The 20,196-nt window shown below is 26.8% G+C and overlaps 1 protein-coding gene and 1 long non-coding RNA gene across 5 annotated transcripts in view; one reads left to right on the plus strand and one right to left on the minus strand.

The window, feature by feature from the left end:
* The window catches only part of LOC127288222 (SAM and SH3 domain-containing protein 1-like), a 315,893-nt gene that overhangs the window by 261,773 nt on the left and 33,924 nt on the right, over positions 1 to 20,196 (plus strand). For all 4 annotated transcript variants that reach the window (XM_051315559.1, XM_051315560.1, XM_051315561.1 and 1 more), the window contains exon 5: positions 7,861 to 8,000. In XM_051315559.1, the coding sequence (XP_051171516.1) occupies positions 7,861 to 8,000 (140 nt within the window). The remainder of the gene's footprint in view (positions 1 to 7,860; positions 8,001 to 20,196) is intronic.
* The window catches only part of LOC127288225 (uncharacterized), a 72,105-nt gene continuing 71,242 nt past the window's right edge, over positions 19,334 to 20,196 (minus strand). Inside the window, exon 6 of the long non-coding RNA XR_007844005.1 lies at positions 19,334 to 19,527. This is a non-coding gene — a long non-coding RNA (uncharacterized LOC127288225). The remainder of the gene's footprint in view (positions 19,528 to 20,196) is intronic.

Raw genomic sequence — 20,196 nt, forward strand, 5'->3', positions numbered from 1 at the left:
CATTGAAGTAAAATTAATTTTACTACTAAGAAAAAATATATATATATATTTTAAAACACTATATACAGATATAGAATAAATTAAAAAAATTACTATGTCTGACAGAATTTGACCTTTACTACTGATATCGAAATTAGTGATAAATTCTTTATAATCATAAGGAAATTAAATTTTTTGATACCACTGACAAGAAAATAGGAAACTCTTACACTTTTCCTCCAAAAACTAAAAGCACGAGAATTTAACCGATGTCTGACTGAACGTGACTTTTACTACTGATATAAAATTCACAAGAATTTTTAACCGTACTGTCTGACTGAAAACAATTTTACTACTGATAAAAAAAATTACATGAATTTTAAAATAAGCTTTAAATAGACAAAAATAAAATTTTAAATTTCTGACAGAATTTATTTATTTGATTCAAATAATTGGTTATTTGACTATTATCAAATAAATATTTATTTGTATTAAATAATTATTATTTAAATCAATTAAATGGTATTTGTTTAAAATACAAAAATTATTGGTTCAAATTCAATTTATTTAATTCGAATAAAAATTATTTGGTTCAAGTAAATATTTATTTGACAATAGTCAAGTAATCGAGTATTTGAATCAAATAATTTTTTTTCAGTGTATTACAATACTGAAGGCAAATTAACAAAAAATCGTGCTGGCAGAATAAAAATAGCTTTTACTACTGATACCAAAATAAGTACAATATGAAAAGTAGTATAGTTTATTTTAATTTCACTACAGAAATTAAAAAATAAATACAAGAAGTCGTCTGACCGAAACTGACCTTTACTACTGATTTACTAAAAAAAATGGAGAAAAATGTCTGACTAAAACGAACATTCACCACAAATATCAACTTTACAGCCTGTCTGACTAAAAATATACCCTTACTACCTGTAAAAAAACTAGCAATGAAAAGTCTGACTGAATGTGACTTTTACTACTGATAAAAAAATCACAATAACTTATTTTTTACCGTCTGACTGAAATTTACTTTAACTACTGATTAATTGACTATTAATTAATATTGTCTGATTGATAATAATAAACTGCCTTTTGCTACTAATTTAAAAAAATAATGATAATTTTAAACGTTTTTTGTAAACGAAATTACATTTTATTTTACTGACAGAGAAATTATGGGGTCTGACTGTAATTAACCTTCACTACTGATTTACAACAATTTACTGAAACTGACTTGGAATAAAATTTTAATTTACTTTTAATAGCAATTAAAATTAGTAATTAGTAACTAGATCCTAGTAACAAGTAACTAGTAACAAGTAACTAGTAACAAGTAACTAGTAACAAGTAACTAGTAACAAGTAACTAGTAACAAGTAACTAGTAACAAGTAACTAGTAACAAGTAACTAGTAACAAGTAATTAGTAATTAGCAATTAGCAACTAATTATTATAGTAATCTAAGAATTAGTCAAAATAGTAAATAATAATTAAAATATTTAATATTAATATTAAAATATTTAAACTGAAAAAATGAAATTAATTTTTAATAAATAAAATTTAAAATAAAAATCAACAAATTTGAAAATTCATTAAAAGAAAAAAGAAAAATATTCTTGAATTTTAGTTTGAAGTCATTCTATTAGCCAAATGACATTGTAAATCCGAACTTTAAGAGAAGTAGTAAACACGAAAACCGGGGAAGTATATATATGTAAGTTAATCTAAACCATTTGGCTGGAGGCGGTGTATCAACGGGTTATATGTGAAATACACTTTAGAAGGGATGCATTCTGGGTAAAGTCGGAGGGAGGGGGAAGTAAAACTGGTAGTGTGGGGGGGGGTGTGAAAGTTGGAACGACTCCAAGGCATGCACGTGGATGGTATCGTATGCACCGGAGAAACTTACTTTTGGTTTTTGGAGAGTCTCAACGAGAGCCTCGTCATTGTCTATTCTTCCCTATTTGTCACGCCTTTGGTTTGACGGCACACACTAGTTACTATGGCGACACCACACACAAGGTGTGACGCGCTTGCTACATCGTCAAAACCCCCTTTTTCAAACTCTTAAAAAGCGGAGATTCTCTTCAACGCAATACTCCTTCCCACCCCCCTCTCTCTCTTTCTCTTTCTCTATCTCTTTTTTTTCTCTCTCAGCTTCTCTATATTCAGCTTGCATAATGCTACACGTGCAATTGAATGAGGAATTAACAAATATACTTTCAAAGGATCAAGAAAAATCCTCCCCCCCCCCTTCCATATATATAGATCCTTCCAGAGAAAAGTCAAAAGAATCCAGAATTATAGAGAGAAATATTCTACGCTTAGAATTTTCTCCATTTTTCTTTGAGATTAAAATTTTATATATAACGTGAAATAAATTTTTTTTTTTTCAACATAGAATAAAAAAAAAATTATACGCACCAAATAAAAAAAAAGTCTAATAAATAATTGAACAAGAGAGAGAAATATAATAATGAAATAAAAGGGGGGAAAAAAAAGTTGAGTTTGTCAGAAGATAGAAACATTCTCTTAAGGATAGAAAAAAAAGTAGAAAAAAAAAATATTTTCTCTTATAAGCAAAAAAAGAAAAATAAGTATAGGAAAAAAGTACAGGAAAAGCGTAGAAATAAAAACAATTTAAAAAATAAATCTATTATATTATATATAATATATTGCGAATGTAATATAAAAAAAAGTGGAAAATAGAATATATTACAAAAAAAAATGCTGTTTTAATAAATCGAAAAAAGGGAAAATAAAAAAAACATTATAATTGAAAAAGAAACATAACGAAAAATTACATTACACACGCATTAAGAAAAGAATACATTTCACAATCTCTTGCAGAATTTTGTACTTCAATTGTAAAACGTTTTACAAAATTTACGGAAATTTAAAATTGAAATCGTATTTTCAGGAAGCTAGTGAGATTCTCACTTAATGCGGTTAAAAAAGAAACTTCTTGAACAAAAAAAAAAAAAAAAGAAAATGAAAAAGTACGAGAAAGTGAAGAAATTACAAGGGGCGAAAAAAGTCCATGTTCTTTCAAGGTAAAGAATGTTAAAAAAAAAAGAGAGCACGCCATAGGATTTTAATATAGCTTCTTTATTCACGCTCCTTGCAACGCTTTTGAGAGTCAAGATTTTCATAATATAAGAAATCTCATTTTGTCTTCGAATGCGTGAACAATGTTTATGTTAATGGCACATCTACTTTCAAAAAAAAAAAATATATCTTTCATGCAAATTATGTGTTCATGAAGGAAAAAAAAATTTTTCTTTTCTTTCTCTTGTTCTTTAGATATTTGATAAATTTAATTCTCTTTTTCTTTACTAGTTGATGCAAATAATTTTCTTTTTTCTATATTAGTATTTTCATTAAAAATTATTTTAAATAAATAATTATTCAATATAAATATTTATATTGTGGGATATATAATAAATTTTTATAAGTTTTAAAATGATTTTTTCAGGGTAGACCACTCATGACTACACAGAAAATTAAAAGGCATTAAAATAAGCTACAACGCTTCTTATTTTAATCCAATTTTGCTTATTTTAATACCAAAATGGATTAAAATAAGCAAAATGGAATTAAAATAAGAAGCGTTGCAGATTATTTTAATGCCTTTTAATTTTCTGTGTACAAATTAAAAAAAAGTTTGGAAAAAACACTTTTTAAAAAATGTCTACTCATGGCAAATATTCCTCTACTATTTCCAGAGTAATTTTTACTATATATTTCCAAAGGCAAAAGTTGCCAGAAATTTCGGTTTTACTTTGAAAATATAGTAAAAATTACTTTAAATTCATTTTTTTCGTGCATTGAAGTAAATTCTTTATTTCGGCGAACGAGAAAACGAAAAAGATAAAAAAAATTTTTTTTTTTATAATTTGTTGCTTCGTGGTATGAATTTTCAAGCTTAAGAGAGAGAAGAAGAGCCAAAAAGGGGAGAGAGAAAAATAAAGAGAGAGGGGGGGAGGTAAAAAAAAGAAAATTAACAAAAGAAAAAAAAATTCAGAAGAGTGTCACAAATTCAGCGAGGTGTAAATGTAACCAAGTCTGGCGCCGTATTTGTCTCACGAGTGTGTGTGCAACTATTTTTCTGCATTTTCTTCCATTTCTATTTTACTTTTCCTTTCCTCCTTTACTTTTTCCACTTTTCTTTCCTCTTTTCACTGTATATATATATATATATATATGTATATATACTGCAAGTGTTTCACCTCTTGTGTAGAACTACTTATTCAATGTTTACTCGCCCCAGTATCATGCCGAGAATCATTCAAGAGAACCCGAGGACCGCTAGAAAAATTTTTCCTTCTCTGAAAATTTCTGGCATTTCTTAAATATATGTGCCCATTACTCTTTTTTTTTTTTTTTGGTTGGGGGGAAAACTATATTTTTATCACTCTGTCATTTTTTTGAATTAAAAAAAATATTTCATTTCATATATACGGTAGAAAAAAAAATTAATTTTTAGAAATTAATTTTTATCAAAAATTTATAAATATAAATTTTACTAAGTAAAAGCATGAAAAACCTGACTGGATTTAATTAAATATAATTAAAATTCGTGTACTCTCTTAAAAGGTGCGTAACACTGAGTGAATTTTCCTGTTCTCGATATATATATATATATATATATATATATATATATATATGTATAGTAGAAGGAAACATTTGTTCCTATTTTCTGAAACGTTTCTTTCTTTTCCAACTATTTTCCCTTTTTCCACCTTTTACCTAGAGTTTTTCTATTTTTTTTTTTTTTTATTTCTGTTCCCTGTTACACGTTGTCCTTTTTTCCTGACTTCCCATTTTATTTCTCTCCATCATGCACTTTCATTTACCAACATTGTAATTCCAAAAGAAACTATTAATAATCACTTTTTTTTTCTTTACAACAATTATTGAAGAGTCCAAATCAAAAAAATGGTTACAATTTTTTTTTTTTTTTATAACTAAAAATCATTGACCCGTAAATTCAAAATTCTAAAACATTTCATTTTTTTGACTTTATTTATTTTTTATATAAATAAGACTCCTTTATTTATTTTTTTCTTTTTATTAATAATAATAATAATAATAATATTATTATTGCTGCTATATTTTGTTTTCGATAAATTTTCAGTTTAAAGGCTCCGTTGGTTTTTTAAAACCGTCAGCTTTTAATCACTTCTAAATATTCATACTCTTGATTTGATTTGCGAAGCAATTAAGGTCAGCAATATAGAGATTATAAATTTGTTTGAAAACAGTTTCAATTGAAGATAGAGAGAGAGAGAGAAAGAGAGAATTTTAGTTTGTTTAGCCCGGGTATACGAGGTAAATTAATATTGAATTTTTATGAAATTGTTTAATATTTAAAAAAAAAATGGTACTACGTTTACTTTACTGTTCAAAAAAAAAAAAAAAAAAAATTTATCCCATAAATTTCTTGCTTGTTTATAGCATATTGAATCAACGGTTATATTTTTTATGAATCGAAAAGTAAAATTGTCAAATACGATCATAAAAAAAAATATATATATATATTCCATATTAATGTAAGTAAAGTGACAGGATTATTTCCGCAGCTTTTTCACAAACCCCTGAAAGTTTAATGAAGCATCGCGATTTCATGTGTGGTATTCTACTTATGTGAGTGGACTCTCTCTCTCTCTCTCTCTCTCTGTCTCTCTCTTTCTTGTGACGTGCGATTCCTATCCATTTCGATGGTAGGCAGGTTTATTTTTGTTCCATATACGATTCATTCGATTGAACATGACTTGTGGTTACAGCTCGGCAATATATTTTCGATATTACTGGGACGACATACCGGCACCGCAATCCCGAGAGTCTCTTCCTATATATATATATATATACCGATTCAGCTTTCTCTCTCTTTCTCTCTTTCAAGTATAGAAAAATACATATGAACCTTTTGCGAATAATAGTTGCTTGTCTTGGATTTGGTTTTGCCTATATAGTTAAAAAAAAAAAAAAAAAAAAAACGAGAAAAAGAGACGAGGAAAATATAATTTTGTACGTGTTCTTGTGTCTCCCTCTCTCTCTCTCTCTCTCTCAAGTTCAATACGATAAAATACTTGGGGTGGAGAAACAGCGATTCCTATATTTCAAACTCCATGGGCATTCAATCATAAATATATCTCCGAATGGTTAGCGTAAAATTTATATATGTACCACTTGATTTTCTTGAATTCACCCTCTCTCTCTCTCTACTAACTCTTACAAAACTTTGAATTTAATGCAGAAATTGCATTTTTGTTATTATTTAATTTTTTCGATGACAATTTTTTCAGTATCAATTTTTTGATAACAAAAAAAAACTAAAATAGTTTATTTTTCTCCGACTAAACAGTGTTTTTTCTAAAAAGATTTTTTCTGAAAAAATTTTATAATATATCAATTTAAAAAAAGAAAAAACTAAATTAGTTCATTTTTGTCCTTTTTCTCTACTTACTCTCAAAAAATGAATTAGTTAAAATTTTAACTAATTTAAATTAGTTACTTTTTGCTTTTAAATTAGTTAAATTTTACTAATTTAATATCTGAATTAGTAAAAATTTTAACTAATTTAAATTAGTTAAATTTTACTAATTTGATATCTGAATTAGTAAAATTTTTAACTAATTTAAATTAGTTACTTTTTGCTTTTAAATTAGTTAAATTTTACTAATTTGATATCTGAATTAGTAAAATTTTTAACTAATTTAAATTAGTTACTTTTTGCTTTTAAATTAGTAAAATTTTACTAATTTAATATCTGAATTAGTAAAAATTTTAACTAATTTAAATTAGTTACTTTTTGCTTTTAAATTAGTAAAATTTTACTAATTTAATATCTGAATTAGTAAAAATTTTAACTAATTTAAATTAGTTACTTTTTGCTTTTAAATTAGTTAAATTTTACTAATTCGATATCTGAATTACTAAAAATTTTAACTAATTTAAATTAGTTACTTTTTACTTTTAAATTAGTTAAATTTTACTAATTTGATTGTAAAAATTTTTTTTTACTATTAGTTAAATTTTACTAATACAAAAAGTGAGTCACTATTTCAAAATAGTTAAAAAAAAAAATTTACTAATTAAAATTGAGAGAATAGAAAAATAAATTTAGGTAAAAAGAAATTATTCTTGCGTCTGACAAGATTAAATAATAATAATAATAATAATAGTAAATTATTTTTCAAAAATAGATTCAAAAACTATTCATGAAACAATTTCACAATACAGTGACTTCATTGACAGATTGTTTTATCCACAGTGCCATGGCGATAGTGCATTTACTAATTACACAATTCTGAATTGTCCTAATGAGGTATTCCATCGACCACAATTGTTATCCATACACAACAACTACGTCAAACCTCTCTGATTTATGGACGCTTTTATTATTAATTTAGATATTAAATAACCAAATGAATCTAAGAACTATATTTAATACATTTTATCAAAAAAAAAAAAAGAATTTTTTTTAATTTTTAATTTAGAAAAATATATTTCCTTTCATTATTCAAAATCTACAATAGTAATTAACATATCATGTAGTGTCACTATTGTGTCTAATGAACAAATCCATTGACACTAATACCAATATAGTAAGCGAAGAATGGGAAGTGGGGTGTAACTAACGGAATACCTGTATTATCCGTTAATGGATAGCCATGTCGTGGTTAACCTCGATTCATTCAATTATTCCTGAGATTGCTTGTATTCGCATTGTAAAATAAATATTTACAATTGCAATTATTTTTTTCCCAATTATATAATTTTTTTTTTCAAATAAAAATCTTTTTTTTTAACTATTTATCTATTTTCTAATTTTATTTGTTCGTATTTTCTAATAATAATTATTTTTTTTCAGAACAAGGGCAAAATACAAGTAAAAAGAAGACGACGTTCTCGAGACTTTTGCGAGGATTGAAAACACATAAAAAAGAAAAACAGGGTCAAACACAAAGTTCGCCGAAACATAATCGATCCAGAATGGGAGTCCCTCAAAGGGTAAGTAATGTATATAATTGTAAACCTTTACTATTTATTATTTTATTTATTATTTATTATTTAGCAATTATTAGAAAAATTTATAAATAGAATAAAATTATTACCAAATTGAAAATTAATATTTAGTTCATAAAAAGGAAAATTATTTACTCAGAAAAAAATTGTTTGAAACAATCGTTGAATTAACCAAATAAATTTATTGCTAATAACCAAATTTTTGTTCGAAATAACCAAATGTTAATTTGAATTTTTTTTCTTTGTTCGAATTTTATTAAATTCTTTGTAATTTTGTATCTAGTAGAAAAAGTACACTGAGAAAAAAGGTTTGAGCTGACAACCAAATATTTCATTTAATATATGTGTAACTAAAATTTTTTGGTTGACACAACTAAACTTTAGTTGACATCAACCAAAGTTTGGTTGAGACTACCAAATTCTTTTTCATTTTCTTATTTAGTCGTCTGAAACAAACTTTGGTTGTTGTCAACTAAAGTTTAGTTGTGTCAACCAAAAAATTTTAGTTGCACATATATTGAATGAAATATTTGGTTGTCAGCTCAAACCTTTTTTCTCAGTGTAAGTATTAGTCAGACGAAACGTTTTGAATTCTTGTAATATAGTACCACAATATTCGATTAAATTTGAAATTACAATTAACTGCCATAATTATTATTTAAAATTACCAAATTTTTTTTTACTATACTTTTAAAATTATTACAATTATTCTTACTATGTTTTGAAAAAAAAATTACTCCTCCCGAATAAAAAATAAAAAAAAAAAAAAATGTCTCAACTCCACGTGTGTGTCATTACATACTTCGTAAAAATAAATTACTATAAAAAATAATAAAAAAAAAAAATATATACACACAAGAGTTTTTTAGTGTCACGTAAATTTGCATAGCGCGAACGTTGCAAAGAAATTAAAAGCTCTCAACATTTTGTGTTTATGGGCGCGAAGCGTGTCAATGGCCTCGAGCTCTTTGACATTAGCAGTGCAACCATAAAGCGTCGAATTAGTCACGCTGCGTTATAATAGCAAAGTTCAACATTTCATCCAACGAGTATAGAGTGTCACGTGTGCTCACTATATGCATTTGTGTTGGCAATATAAACGAACAGAATAAGCATATGATACATGCTATATATTTTGACATAAAGTAAATGCACGATTTACAAAAATTTTTAATATTACTTTTTTTTTTTTATTTTCTCGTATTTTTATTTAGTTACAATGTCATGTATAATTCCTTCCAAATTGTCGATAGAAATTTATATACCATCATATATGTATATTCGAAAAAAATTATTTGATCGATCAGCAACCCCAGTTTTAACTAAATTTGAATTTAATTTTTTTATCCGTCATTTTTTTAATTTAAAAATTAGTGGACAAAAATTGTATCAAGAGAACTTACAAAAAACCCATTTACTTGTTCATATTTTATTCAATATTTTTCTAAATGCAAGAAAATTTTAAGTAAATAAGAAAATTAGTAAATGATTTGCTTGAATCAATGATACTTTTTTTCCGTGTAAGAATTTTTCAGTCAAACAAAATGTTTTAAAATTTTTGTAACACATTTTTACCAAAATAAAAAAAAATGGTTTTAAGAAGAAAAAATTTAAAATCTAATTTTTCGCCTTATAAAGTATCGATTTATGTGTCCGAATGTAATTCGAAAAATCTTTTCAAAGCGTTTATTTAATTTTATTTCTATATCTTATTTCAAGAGAGATTTTCTTTTCGCATACGGCAGGAGAAAATAATTCAATAACATTTAAAGAATTTTCTCTCCAAAAAGGTAAAAAAAGTTCTCTCTCTCTCTCTCTCCTTAGAAAATGCAGATATATCGTATTTTGCGTATCGCAAACCAATTTCGTATACTTTACGAGCGCCCACACGTACGTATTTTACATGCTCGGTAGAAGGCGTACGTGCTTCCAGGCAAAATAGCGCGGGGAAATTGTAACTCACGCGAGATAGGTACAAAACGAAAGCCGCAATTGGAAGCCTTGTGAGTTTTATGTTGTGCAAAAAAAGAACCCCCTACCCCCTGATGTCGAAGAGAGAGAGAGAGAGAGAGAGAACCATTTTGCCTTCGTGTGTGTAAAAAAAGACTTTGCAATTTGAAGCATTTTTTTTTTTTTTTTGCATTTTCAAGAGTTTCCGACAATTTAAATTAAAACGTAGGTTAATTAACGTTTTTCCTTTTGTTAACACAATGTGTTAAAACCAGAAAAAAAATTGTTTATCAATTTTGTAGTTTTTTTTATTTTTTTTTATTTTTGCAATTGTAATTTTAATTTTAGAAAAAACTTTATGGAATTTATAAACAGTTTTATCAGTTAAATAATTTTTCTGTAATATTTTGAATTTTTCCGGTTAAACTATTTGTTATTAAACTGTTTATAATACAGAGGGAAAAAAAAAATTTATTTCGTTTAAATAATCTCCCGTGTGAAAATATGGAAACATTGGAAAATAATTTTTTAATTTTACTGATTTTGGAGCATTGCTAAAATTTTAGAAATAATGGGAAAAAGAATTTTTTAATTTTACTCATTTTGGAGCATTGCTAAAATTTTAGAAACAATGGGAAAATAATTTTTTAATTTTACTGATTTTGGAGCATTGCTAAAATTTTAGAAACAATGGAAAAATAATTTTTTAATTTTACTCATTTTGGAGCATTTGCTAAAATCGTGGAAAAAAATATGGGAAAATTATTTTTTTTTTAATAATACAGATTATGGGCCATTTCTAAAATCTTGGAAACAATTAGAAAAATTAATTTTTTAATTTTAAGAACTTGAACGCGTTGCAAAAAATCTTGTGAACCATGGAAAAATTAATTTTTAAAAAATTTCCAAAAGTTTCGCATAATTTTAGCAATGGTAATTCGTAAAAATAAAAAAATTATTTTCCCATGATTTCTCAGATTTTAGCAATGATTCAAAATCAAAAAACTTTTTTTAAATTTCCCATGGCTGCCAAGATTTTAGCAATGATTGAAAATTAAAAAATTAATGGTTTCCAAGATTTTAGCAATGGTTCCATTTCCACATTACTTTATTATTAAATAAATATTTATTTGTATCAAATAATTATTATTTGAATCAAATAATTATTATTTGAATCAAATAATACGGAAAAAAAAATTTCTTGTGTTACAAATTGCAGTTGTACTCTCCACAAAACAGCTAATTTTGGGAAATACACAAATCGGTTTACAGCACAGAAAATTATAAGGTTTTAAAATAAGCTGCAACGCTTATTATTTTAATCCAATTTAGCTTATTTTAATGCCAAAATGGATTACCCAGGTGAAACGATTCTACGGAAACTACTCCACGGAAATTCCACACGGAATTCCGCAAAAATTTCCGCAAAATTTTTGAAAGAAGTTCTTTTGTAATTTTGCGAATTTTTTATAAGAATTACACACATAATCTCTATACAGAATTGCACAAAATTTTTGTTAGAATTTCACAACTGTACACTGAAAAAAATTTAGCCGAAATCCTCAACTACCTTTAGTTAACTGACTTGAAAGTAGTAAAAGTAACTACTTTTTTGGATATTTTAACTATGTGCATGTAGTCAATTTAACTATTTTTTATGGAGTTAAGAATTAGTAGTTAATTGTACTTAACAAAAGTAGTTAAATCAACTTCAAAAATTAGAACAATTACAAAATCTCCTTGACCCAACTAAATTCTTAGTTCTTTTAACTACTTTTTAATAGTCCATACAACTTTTTAAATTCAGTTAAGGACCTATTGAACTATGCAGGGTAGTTAAAAAGTAGTCAAATCTACTAGTTTTTTTATTGAGTGTATTTTTTACTGATTTTTTTTGTAATTTTAAAATAACTGCTGGTGGATACACTGAAAAAAATTAGTCGAGAAATTCAACTACCGTTAGTTAGTTGACTGAAAAATAGTAAATTTCTTTTGGGAAACGTTTTATTGACCTCTCAAATAAGTTCGACTAGATATTAATTAATCTATCATAAATTCTATATTATATTCACCAGGAACATCATTGTCAACTAGTTTTCGTTATAGTAGCAGCAGTTATTTTAAAATCACAAAAAAATCAGCAAAAAATAAAGTTGTGGAATTTTATTGAAAATTTTGTGCAATTCTGTATGGAATTCTTCCAAAAAAATTCGCAAAATTACGAAAGGAATACTTTCAAAATTTTGCGGAATTCCGTATAGAATTTTTGCAGAATTCCGTATGGAATTTCCGTGGAGTGATTTCCGTAGAATCGTTTCACCTGGGTAAAATTGTATTAAAATAATAAGCGTTGCAGCTTATTTTAATGCCTTTTAATTTTCTATGAGTATACAGTTTTTACAATTTGTCTATTTTAGAATTGAAGTTTGTGGTTGACACAATAAATTTTTTTCCATGAAAATAATATTTATCTCAGTTTCACTAATCAATAATTCGAAAAGTCTGACTAAATTAGAAATGATAAAGAAATATTGCATAAAAATTTTTGAAAATAAAATATAAAATTTTCTATATACAAGAATATGAGTGTTCTAAAAGGTATTGCGGGAGATTGATTAAAGCAGAGCTTGGAGTAGTAGTAGTAGTAGTGATGGTGGTGGATCTACAATAGTGAAAATTGAATTATGCCCTAGAGAAGGAATTACGAGCAGCGGTGAGACGTGCGGTTTTCTGCAATGGATTGCGAGACAGAGAGAGAGAGAGAGAGAGAGTAAGAGAGAGAAAGGGAGAGCAATGAAGAGAAAGCAATGACAGCATATAGTGGAGATAGAAACAGAAGGGTTGACTAAAGATATATAATAGTGATGGTGGTAGATGATCTGAGTTGGTCAGCCATCACTGTAACTGAGAGGTCAGCCTCCATTTGACATGCAGACAGCCTTTGATCATCTCTCGACTCTCACGTTCCTCTATATGTATATATAAGGGAGAGTTCACTCTCCTCTCGTGTTCTGTACCACGTTGTACAATCATATATCGTGTAGCCGAGCCAACTACCGCATCCAGAGAGAGAGAGAGAGAGAGAGAGAGAGAGAGAGAGAGAGAATGCCAGTGGCTACCTGGTACCGCCACAGGCTTTAATAGAGGTCACCCGTTGTCCATCCTCGAGTGCACTGTGAAGATCCGGTTTCCAACCCATGAAAGGCGAATGGTGAGGGGGTAGGTGAATATTGTAACTGTCACCGGTTTAGCTTTTGAACCCTATCCCGCCGTGTTCTGGCGTGTCCTGACAACGAGACCGCAAAACATTATTCATCTTGTTCTAGCGTGTTTAGTGGCAGTTATCGAAATGGAAATTCAAAGGTCGATTCGAGAACCATCGCGCGTTACAACCAGACAAGCATTATGCTTCAAAATTTATTCCCGAAAATAGAGTTCAATTTTATTTTCACCTACAACTAATAACAAATTATAATAATAGTATAATTAAAAAATTAAATTATTAAAATACTATTAATAAAAAGAAATGTAATAAAAATAATAGTAACGAAAAATTACAGTAATTAAAATACTGCTTGATAAAAAATTACAATAATAATAGTAAATAAAAAATATTTACAATTAAAAAATTAGAAAAAAAAAATCATTTCATTAGGAAAAGTAAAAACATGTGAATAATAATACTTTCTCCGTGGACGAGGAAGAAAAATCAGAAGGCAAAAAAAAAAATATACGATCAATGCTTGCGCACACGTATCACCTTCGTCTCTTGAAACCTCAATGGCTTGTCTTAAAAATCCCTCTTTTCTGTGTGTTTCCATCTCACTCAGCTCGTACAATTTCACTCTTCACTTGTCTGTAACCCTTTTTCGTTCCTCGAACCCTCGCCCCAATGTCACGGTCTCTACATTTTACCTACACACGCGCTCACGCGATTTCATCTTTTTTAAAGCCAGTCCCTGAAAATCAATGAATTTGAACGGGCTGCCCTCTTCCCCTATTACACAAGAATGTTGTTTCACATAAATTCTTCTAGTGTAATTGTCTTTTTTTTTTTTTTTTTTTTGTTACTGAAATGACAAGGATCACGTGGTGTTGATTTTTGAAACTGCTACAATAGCGCAACGCAAGCCCATGAAATTAGAATATTTATAGCATTTTAATGGAGAATCTTCAGCCACCGGCTGCGCGAAACGACACCCCTGGGTGTCTCTTGTTTTTTTTTGTTTTTTTTAATAGATTAAACATTTTCTGCTTAAAAAATACGTGACGCGCTTCGTGGATATGAAAAGAATCTTTCTATGATAAGAAGTTTAATTATATTTCACAGTGTTAATTAGTTTCTCATTGCAAATACAAAAAATAAAGAGTTTTCTTTTTTTGAAATGAAAGAAAATTGAAAAAATAATCTTCTTTTTTTATAAGTAGCTAATTAGTTAAATTTTAATTTAGTTTTATGAGAATTAATAAAAATAATTAAACAAAAGAAAGTATTTTCACCTCTGCGATAATAAATACTGGCGAATTTTTTTTCTCCATTGATTCTAAGTTCGTAGGATAAGAAAAAAATCATGTCTGACTAAAATCGTATTTTACTACTGATTTTACCAGATTTCTAAATTGTAGAAACTTGCGAAGAATTGGAAATAATTTGCCTGTTTGAAACTTACTTTCACTACTTAAAATTGAAATTATTTTATGCTTCGTCTGACAGAAATTGTCTTTAACTACTAATTATAAAATTGTTTTTTTTTACTATTTATATAAAAATTACAGTAATTACTATACACAGAAAAAAAATGTATTTAATTCAAATAATGGGTTACTTGACTGTTGTCAAATAAATATTTACTTGGACCAAATAAATTTTGTTTGAATTAAATAAACTGTGTTTAAACCAATAATTTCTGTATTTGAAACAAATACCATTTAATTGAGTCAAATAATAATCATTTAATAGAAATAAATATTTATTTAATAATAAATTATAATAATAATGATAATATTAAATATTCTAGTCCCCAACAAAAATTTGCCCTTTACTAAAATTTATTATTATATTTATTTATTGAACAAAAACTTTCTCTCTAAATCTGAATTAGTAAAAAAGTTTACTAATTTGAATTAGTGATTCACTTTTTGCCTTTCAATTAGTAAAATTTTACTAATTATTAGTAACTTTTACTAACAATTAGTAAAATTTAACTAATTCTAAAGCAAAAAGTGAGTCACTAATTTAAATTAGTAAACATTTTTACTAATTCAGATTTAGAGAGTTAATTACTACTTTAATTATTGTGATATTTATTTGATAACAGTGAAGTAATTTATTATTTGAATCAAATAAATTTTCCTTCAATGTAGAAAATAACAAAATTACAAGAATTCCTAACGTTGACTGACTTATACTACTGAAATATTTTTTTACTACTGAGACAAAAAATTACTAATTTAAAAATATTAAACAAATAAAAACAATAAATAATAATGATATTAATAAAATAAATAAATAATATTTTGATATTGTTAAATTAAAAATCTTACAAGAATTTGAAAATTTTTATATTTTATCTAACTAAATATTTCTTTTGCTTTTGATAAAAAAAACGATTCTGTCTGACCTAAAGTGTCTTTTACTACTGAAATAGTTTTTTATACTATCGAGACAAAAAATTCAAAACTTTTAAACTGTTTTTTTATATTGGTACAAATATTACGAGAATTTAGAACATTTCGTCTGAGTGCAACTCGCTTTTACTACTAATATCAAAATCACAAGAATTTTGTATTTTTACATAGAAAAAAAAATTCCCCTGGAACAGTGAAATATTTCACTAAAATAGCAAAAGTTTTAATTAAAATTTTCACTATTCTAATGAAACTTTTCACTATTGCAGATAAAATTTTTTTCGTTGTAGTCTGAGAAAAAAATTATTTTTATTAGTTCCACTAATATTGTAAGTTTAGAAAAATTTTAACTTATTCTGTCTGACTGAAATTGACTTCACCTACTGCAAAAATAAAAACAAAACTTTAGATAGGTTCCAAATAAAAGTAATCTAAGGATTAATTTCTAACAGGAAATTTGCCATAAAAATTAATATTCTAAAGTGTTCGTTATAGTTGAATTAAATTTATTTCAAAATCGAGAAGAAAATTTCTTCTGAATGAAATTATAATTTTTACAGTCGCGCAATAATAATAAAAAATTTTGTACATTTTATTATTATAATACATTTACGAAATCTCTTCTGATGCGCATTAACATTGTGAGTTACGATTATTTTTTCCGTAGTGAATCCCCCAAGTATACACAACTACTTTGCAAATCCTTTTATGGTATTCAAGGATCGGTATACGGATATCGAAGCAAGAGGGATGATGCTAAAGAAAAAGAATAGGGGGGGGAGGGGAGGTAAAGGCAACGAAAAAGGAAAACTGTGATGTAGATGCAGTTAACCCTGGACCACGGTAGATCTGTTTAACTACCTCGTAAGTTTTTCGAGTTGCCAAGCTTACTTTCAAGCAACAACAACATTGCCATGTAAAATAGTCTCTTTCTCAAGGCAAAACGAAGCTAAACCAGACAGAGAAAAAAAAAGATACACTCTCTCTCTCTCTTTTTCTCTCGAGGGATGGTGGTGGTATATTTTTTATCTTAATGGCATTACACAGTTTTACGCTCAAAGAATTTAATGGAGTTACCACCCCGTGCGAGTTCCTGCTACTAGCAGAATAACTTGTGCTATACTAAATCTCGAGAAGAGAGATTGCCTCTACTTTAAAAAATCGATGTAAACTATATTCCCGCCAAGTTGCAAAGAGTTAGACAAGATTCGTGTTCTACTTTTTCAGAAAATGCCCACGGAACCAGCAATTCCCAAGGTTTCAAAAGCTTGTGAAACATTTAGATTGCATGGATAAAGCAGTTTAAAGGTATCATGATTTCTCAAAAAGAAATATAAATAACGCCCAGTAAAAAAATTCCCCAGTAAAGTAGCCCCAGAAATTTTCAAATGAAATTCTATTTCAAAATTCTGTAGAATTTCCATAGAAATTCCATCAAGTTTCCATAAAATTGCCATCGAATTTTATAAAAAAAAAATTGATGGAAAGCCCATTGGAAATTTTATTAAATTTCCTTGGAAAATACACGAAACAATATGACTGTTTATTGATGGAAAAAAAAATTAAACACCCCAAAAAAAATCAATTTTAATTTTGAAAAAAATCAAAATAATTTTTAACTACCGCAATACACGGTGCGCCAGAAGGTGATTTAAATAAAAATGAATTGGCACTTAAAAATTCTTTTTGATTATGTTTCTTAGATGAATAAAAAACATTTCTCAATAGTTTTTAAAATCAGTTTACGTGCCCGATTTAAAAAAAAATTAGTTTTTATATAAAAAAAACGATTCTTATCTTATATAAATTTCGTAAATCCGAAAGATTATGCGAATCCATACAAAAACACGATTGCAAAACGAAAAGTAATATAATGACAGGTTCATTACCTCCTGCCGCCGTCAGATGGCAGCAGCATGCAGGGCGCACAAATTCGCAGCTGTTATTAGATTACTTTTCTACTTTTTGTTTTGCAACCATGTTTTTCGATGGATTCGTACCGTCTTTTGAATTTAGGAAATTTATAATTATATAATTTATAAAATTTATATAATCAATACTATTTCACGTTGAGTGCGATAATTAAAACTCTCTTCTTGCTAAAGAATTTCAGATACCGTTCGACACTCTTAATGCATAAATATAAAAACGAAACAAAAAAATAACTTCAATGTTAATAAATTTATATGAACCCAAATCTAAAACATCTATTATCTTTACGCATATAAGTATACATTAAATTAATTCTGGTTCCTCATAAAACACTATTTTTATATATTTAAAACTCAATTTTTTTTAATTTTTGCACGTAAGTTGATTTTAAAACCTATTGAAAAATGGTTTTTATTTATTTAAGAACCATAATCAAAAAGAATTTTTAAGTGCCAACTCATTTTTATTTAAACCTCCTTCTGGCGCACCATGAATAACATTAAAAAAAATAAAAATAACCATTTTTTACACTCTCCTGAAAAAGAATACAATTAAATAATAAATGAAAAAATTATTACTCACCACGGTGATTCAACTGAAAATAATGGGTTTATTATAGGCAAATATACAAAAAAAAATACCAAAAAAAGAAATATAAAATTCTAACAAAACAAAATAACCACGATTTCCCTACCTAAAGCTGTATTTAAAAACGAAAAGAAAAATCTACTCCTGAACTGTAAAAACAAATTAAAAAATGACTCATCGGTCGGCGAATCCCACGTTGCAAATTTTCTTCTTGGACCACTCCACGGAGATCCCTCCCTTATTGCACATCTGCAGGAGACCGGGAGTTATGCTACCAGCCACAAAAAAATATTTAAAAAAAAAAAATTATTTTCGAATAATTGGTAGCATGCAGGGGCCGCTTTTCTTCTTCCACATCCTTCCTGTCGTTCAGTTTATTACATGGGAATAAACTGAAAAAATAAAAATTAAATAAAATTATACATACATTTGCTAAATTATTTAAGATTTCCGTCAATTACTCTCTAAATCTGAATTAGTAAAAATTTTAACTAATTTGATTTAGTGACTCATTTCCTGTTTTAGAATTTGTAAAATTTAACTAATTAATTAGTAAAAAGAAAAAATTCTACTATAGAATTAGTAAAATTTAACTAATTAATTAGTAAAAGAAAAAATTTACTATCGAATTTGTAAAATTTAACTAGTTCAAAAGCAAAAAGTGAATCACTTATTCAAATTAGTAAAAATTTTTATTAATTCAGATTTAAAAAGTAAGATAGGTTTCGATTCTTTATTTTTGAAGAAAAAATTCAGAAGAAAAAAAAACTTACCACTACAGTTTTTTTAAGCGTGTCGGAGATACGATGACAGCATACTCTCTCCTCCAAACAGATGAATTTTTCTGCTACTCGACCACTTGACTATAAATTTTTTATAAAAAAAAATTTTATTATTAATTTATTATGTTCATTATATTTTAACGGTACCTGGACATATTATATTGTTGAGTATATTTTTAGCAACGGTTATTAATTCCACTCAAAGCAATAATGTCAAAAATAAATTAGTTGTAGTCATTAATATCATAATTTTAGAACAGAAAATATTTACTTAGTTTGAATTAGTAACAATTTTATCTAATTTGAATTAGTGACTCACTTTTTGCTTTTGAATTAGTTAAAATTTACAAATTCGAAAAGTAATAGTAAAAAAAATTTGTCCTTAATAAATATGAGTTAAATTTTACTAATTCAAACTAATTACTAGTATAAAAAAATTTATTTACCATCGAATTAGGAAAATTTAACTAAAAAGCAAAAAGTGAGTCGCTAATTCAAATTAGTGAAAATTTTTACTAATGCACATTTAGAGAACAGTTAAAAAAAATTAACATACATTGAACTGCGCTCAGCAATACAAGTTCTCCTCCAGGAGCAGCTCCGCAACAAACACCTTCCCCCTCGAATTGAAGCTGCAAAAAGAAAAAAAAACACATTTTATAAAAAATACACAAAATATAAATCACAAAAAAAAGAAAAAATTACTATCGAAATTTTTTCTCTAAAAAAACCTTTTACTTTCAATTTATAAAATTAAGATTTCTTTAGCTAAAAATTTTTATTTAATTCAAAAAATGAAATTATTCGAAAATTAATTTAATTAAGAGAATTATTTGACGAGGGAAAAAATGTCAAGAAACTTTTTATTTAATACAAAAATATATTGTGTAGTTATTTGAAAAATTAATAAATTAAAACTCAATCATATTAAAACATAAATTGCATCGTGAAAAGTGTATTAAATATATCTACACATTTGAGTTAATAAAACGCAGTAGAATTATCAATTTTGTGTATTTAACTTTTAATATATCAGAGGATACTCGATAAATTGGCTATTGGCTTTCAAAATTCGTCTCCTCTATAGGTTTATTATTCGCGTTTTAATATCAAAAATATTCTTGGGGGGTATTTAAAATGGTCAATTATTCCATATATAATAAAACTCGTTCACTTTGAGTATTGAATTCTCTCTCTCTATTTTGCGAATCATATTACTAACGCATGAAATCAAGTCAATGAATTAAATTTCAAAGGGAAATATTTATAATATAAATTTTTAAATTCCAAGATTCATTATA

The sequence above is a fragment of the Leptopilina boulardi genome, unplaced genomic scaffold (assembly GCF_019393585.1).
Source record: "Leptopilina boulardi isolate dan_hultmark-lab unplaced genomic scaffold, ZJU_Lbou_2.1 LbouV2_38, whole genome shotgun sequence".
NCBI classification, from domain to species: Eukaryota; Metazoa; Arthropoda; class Insecta; order Hymenoptera; family Figitidae; genus Leptopilina; species Leptopilina boulardi.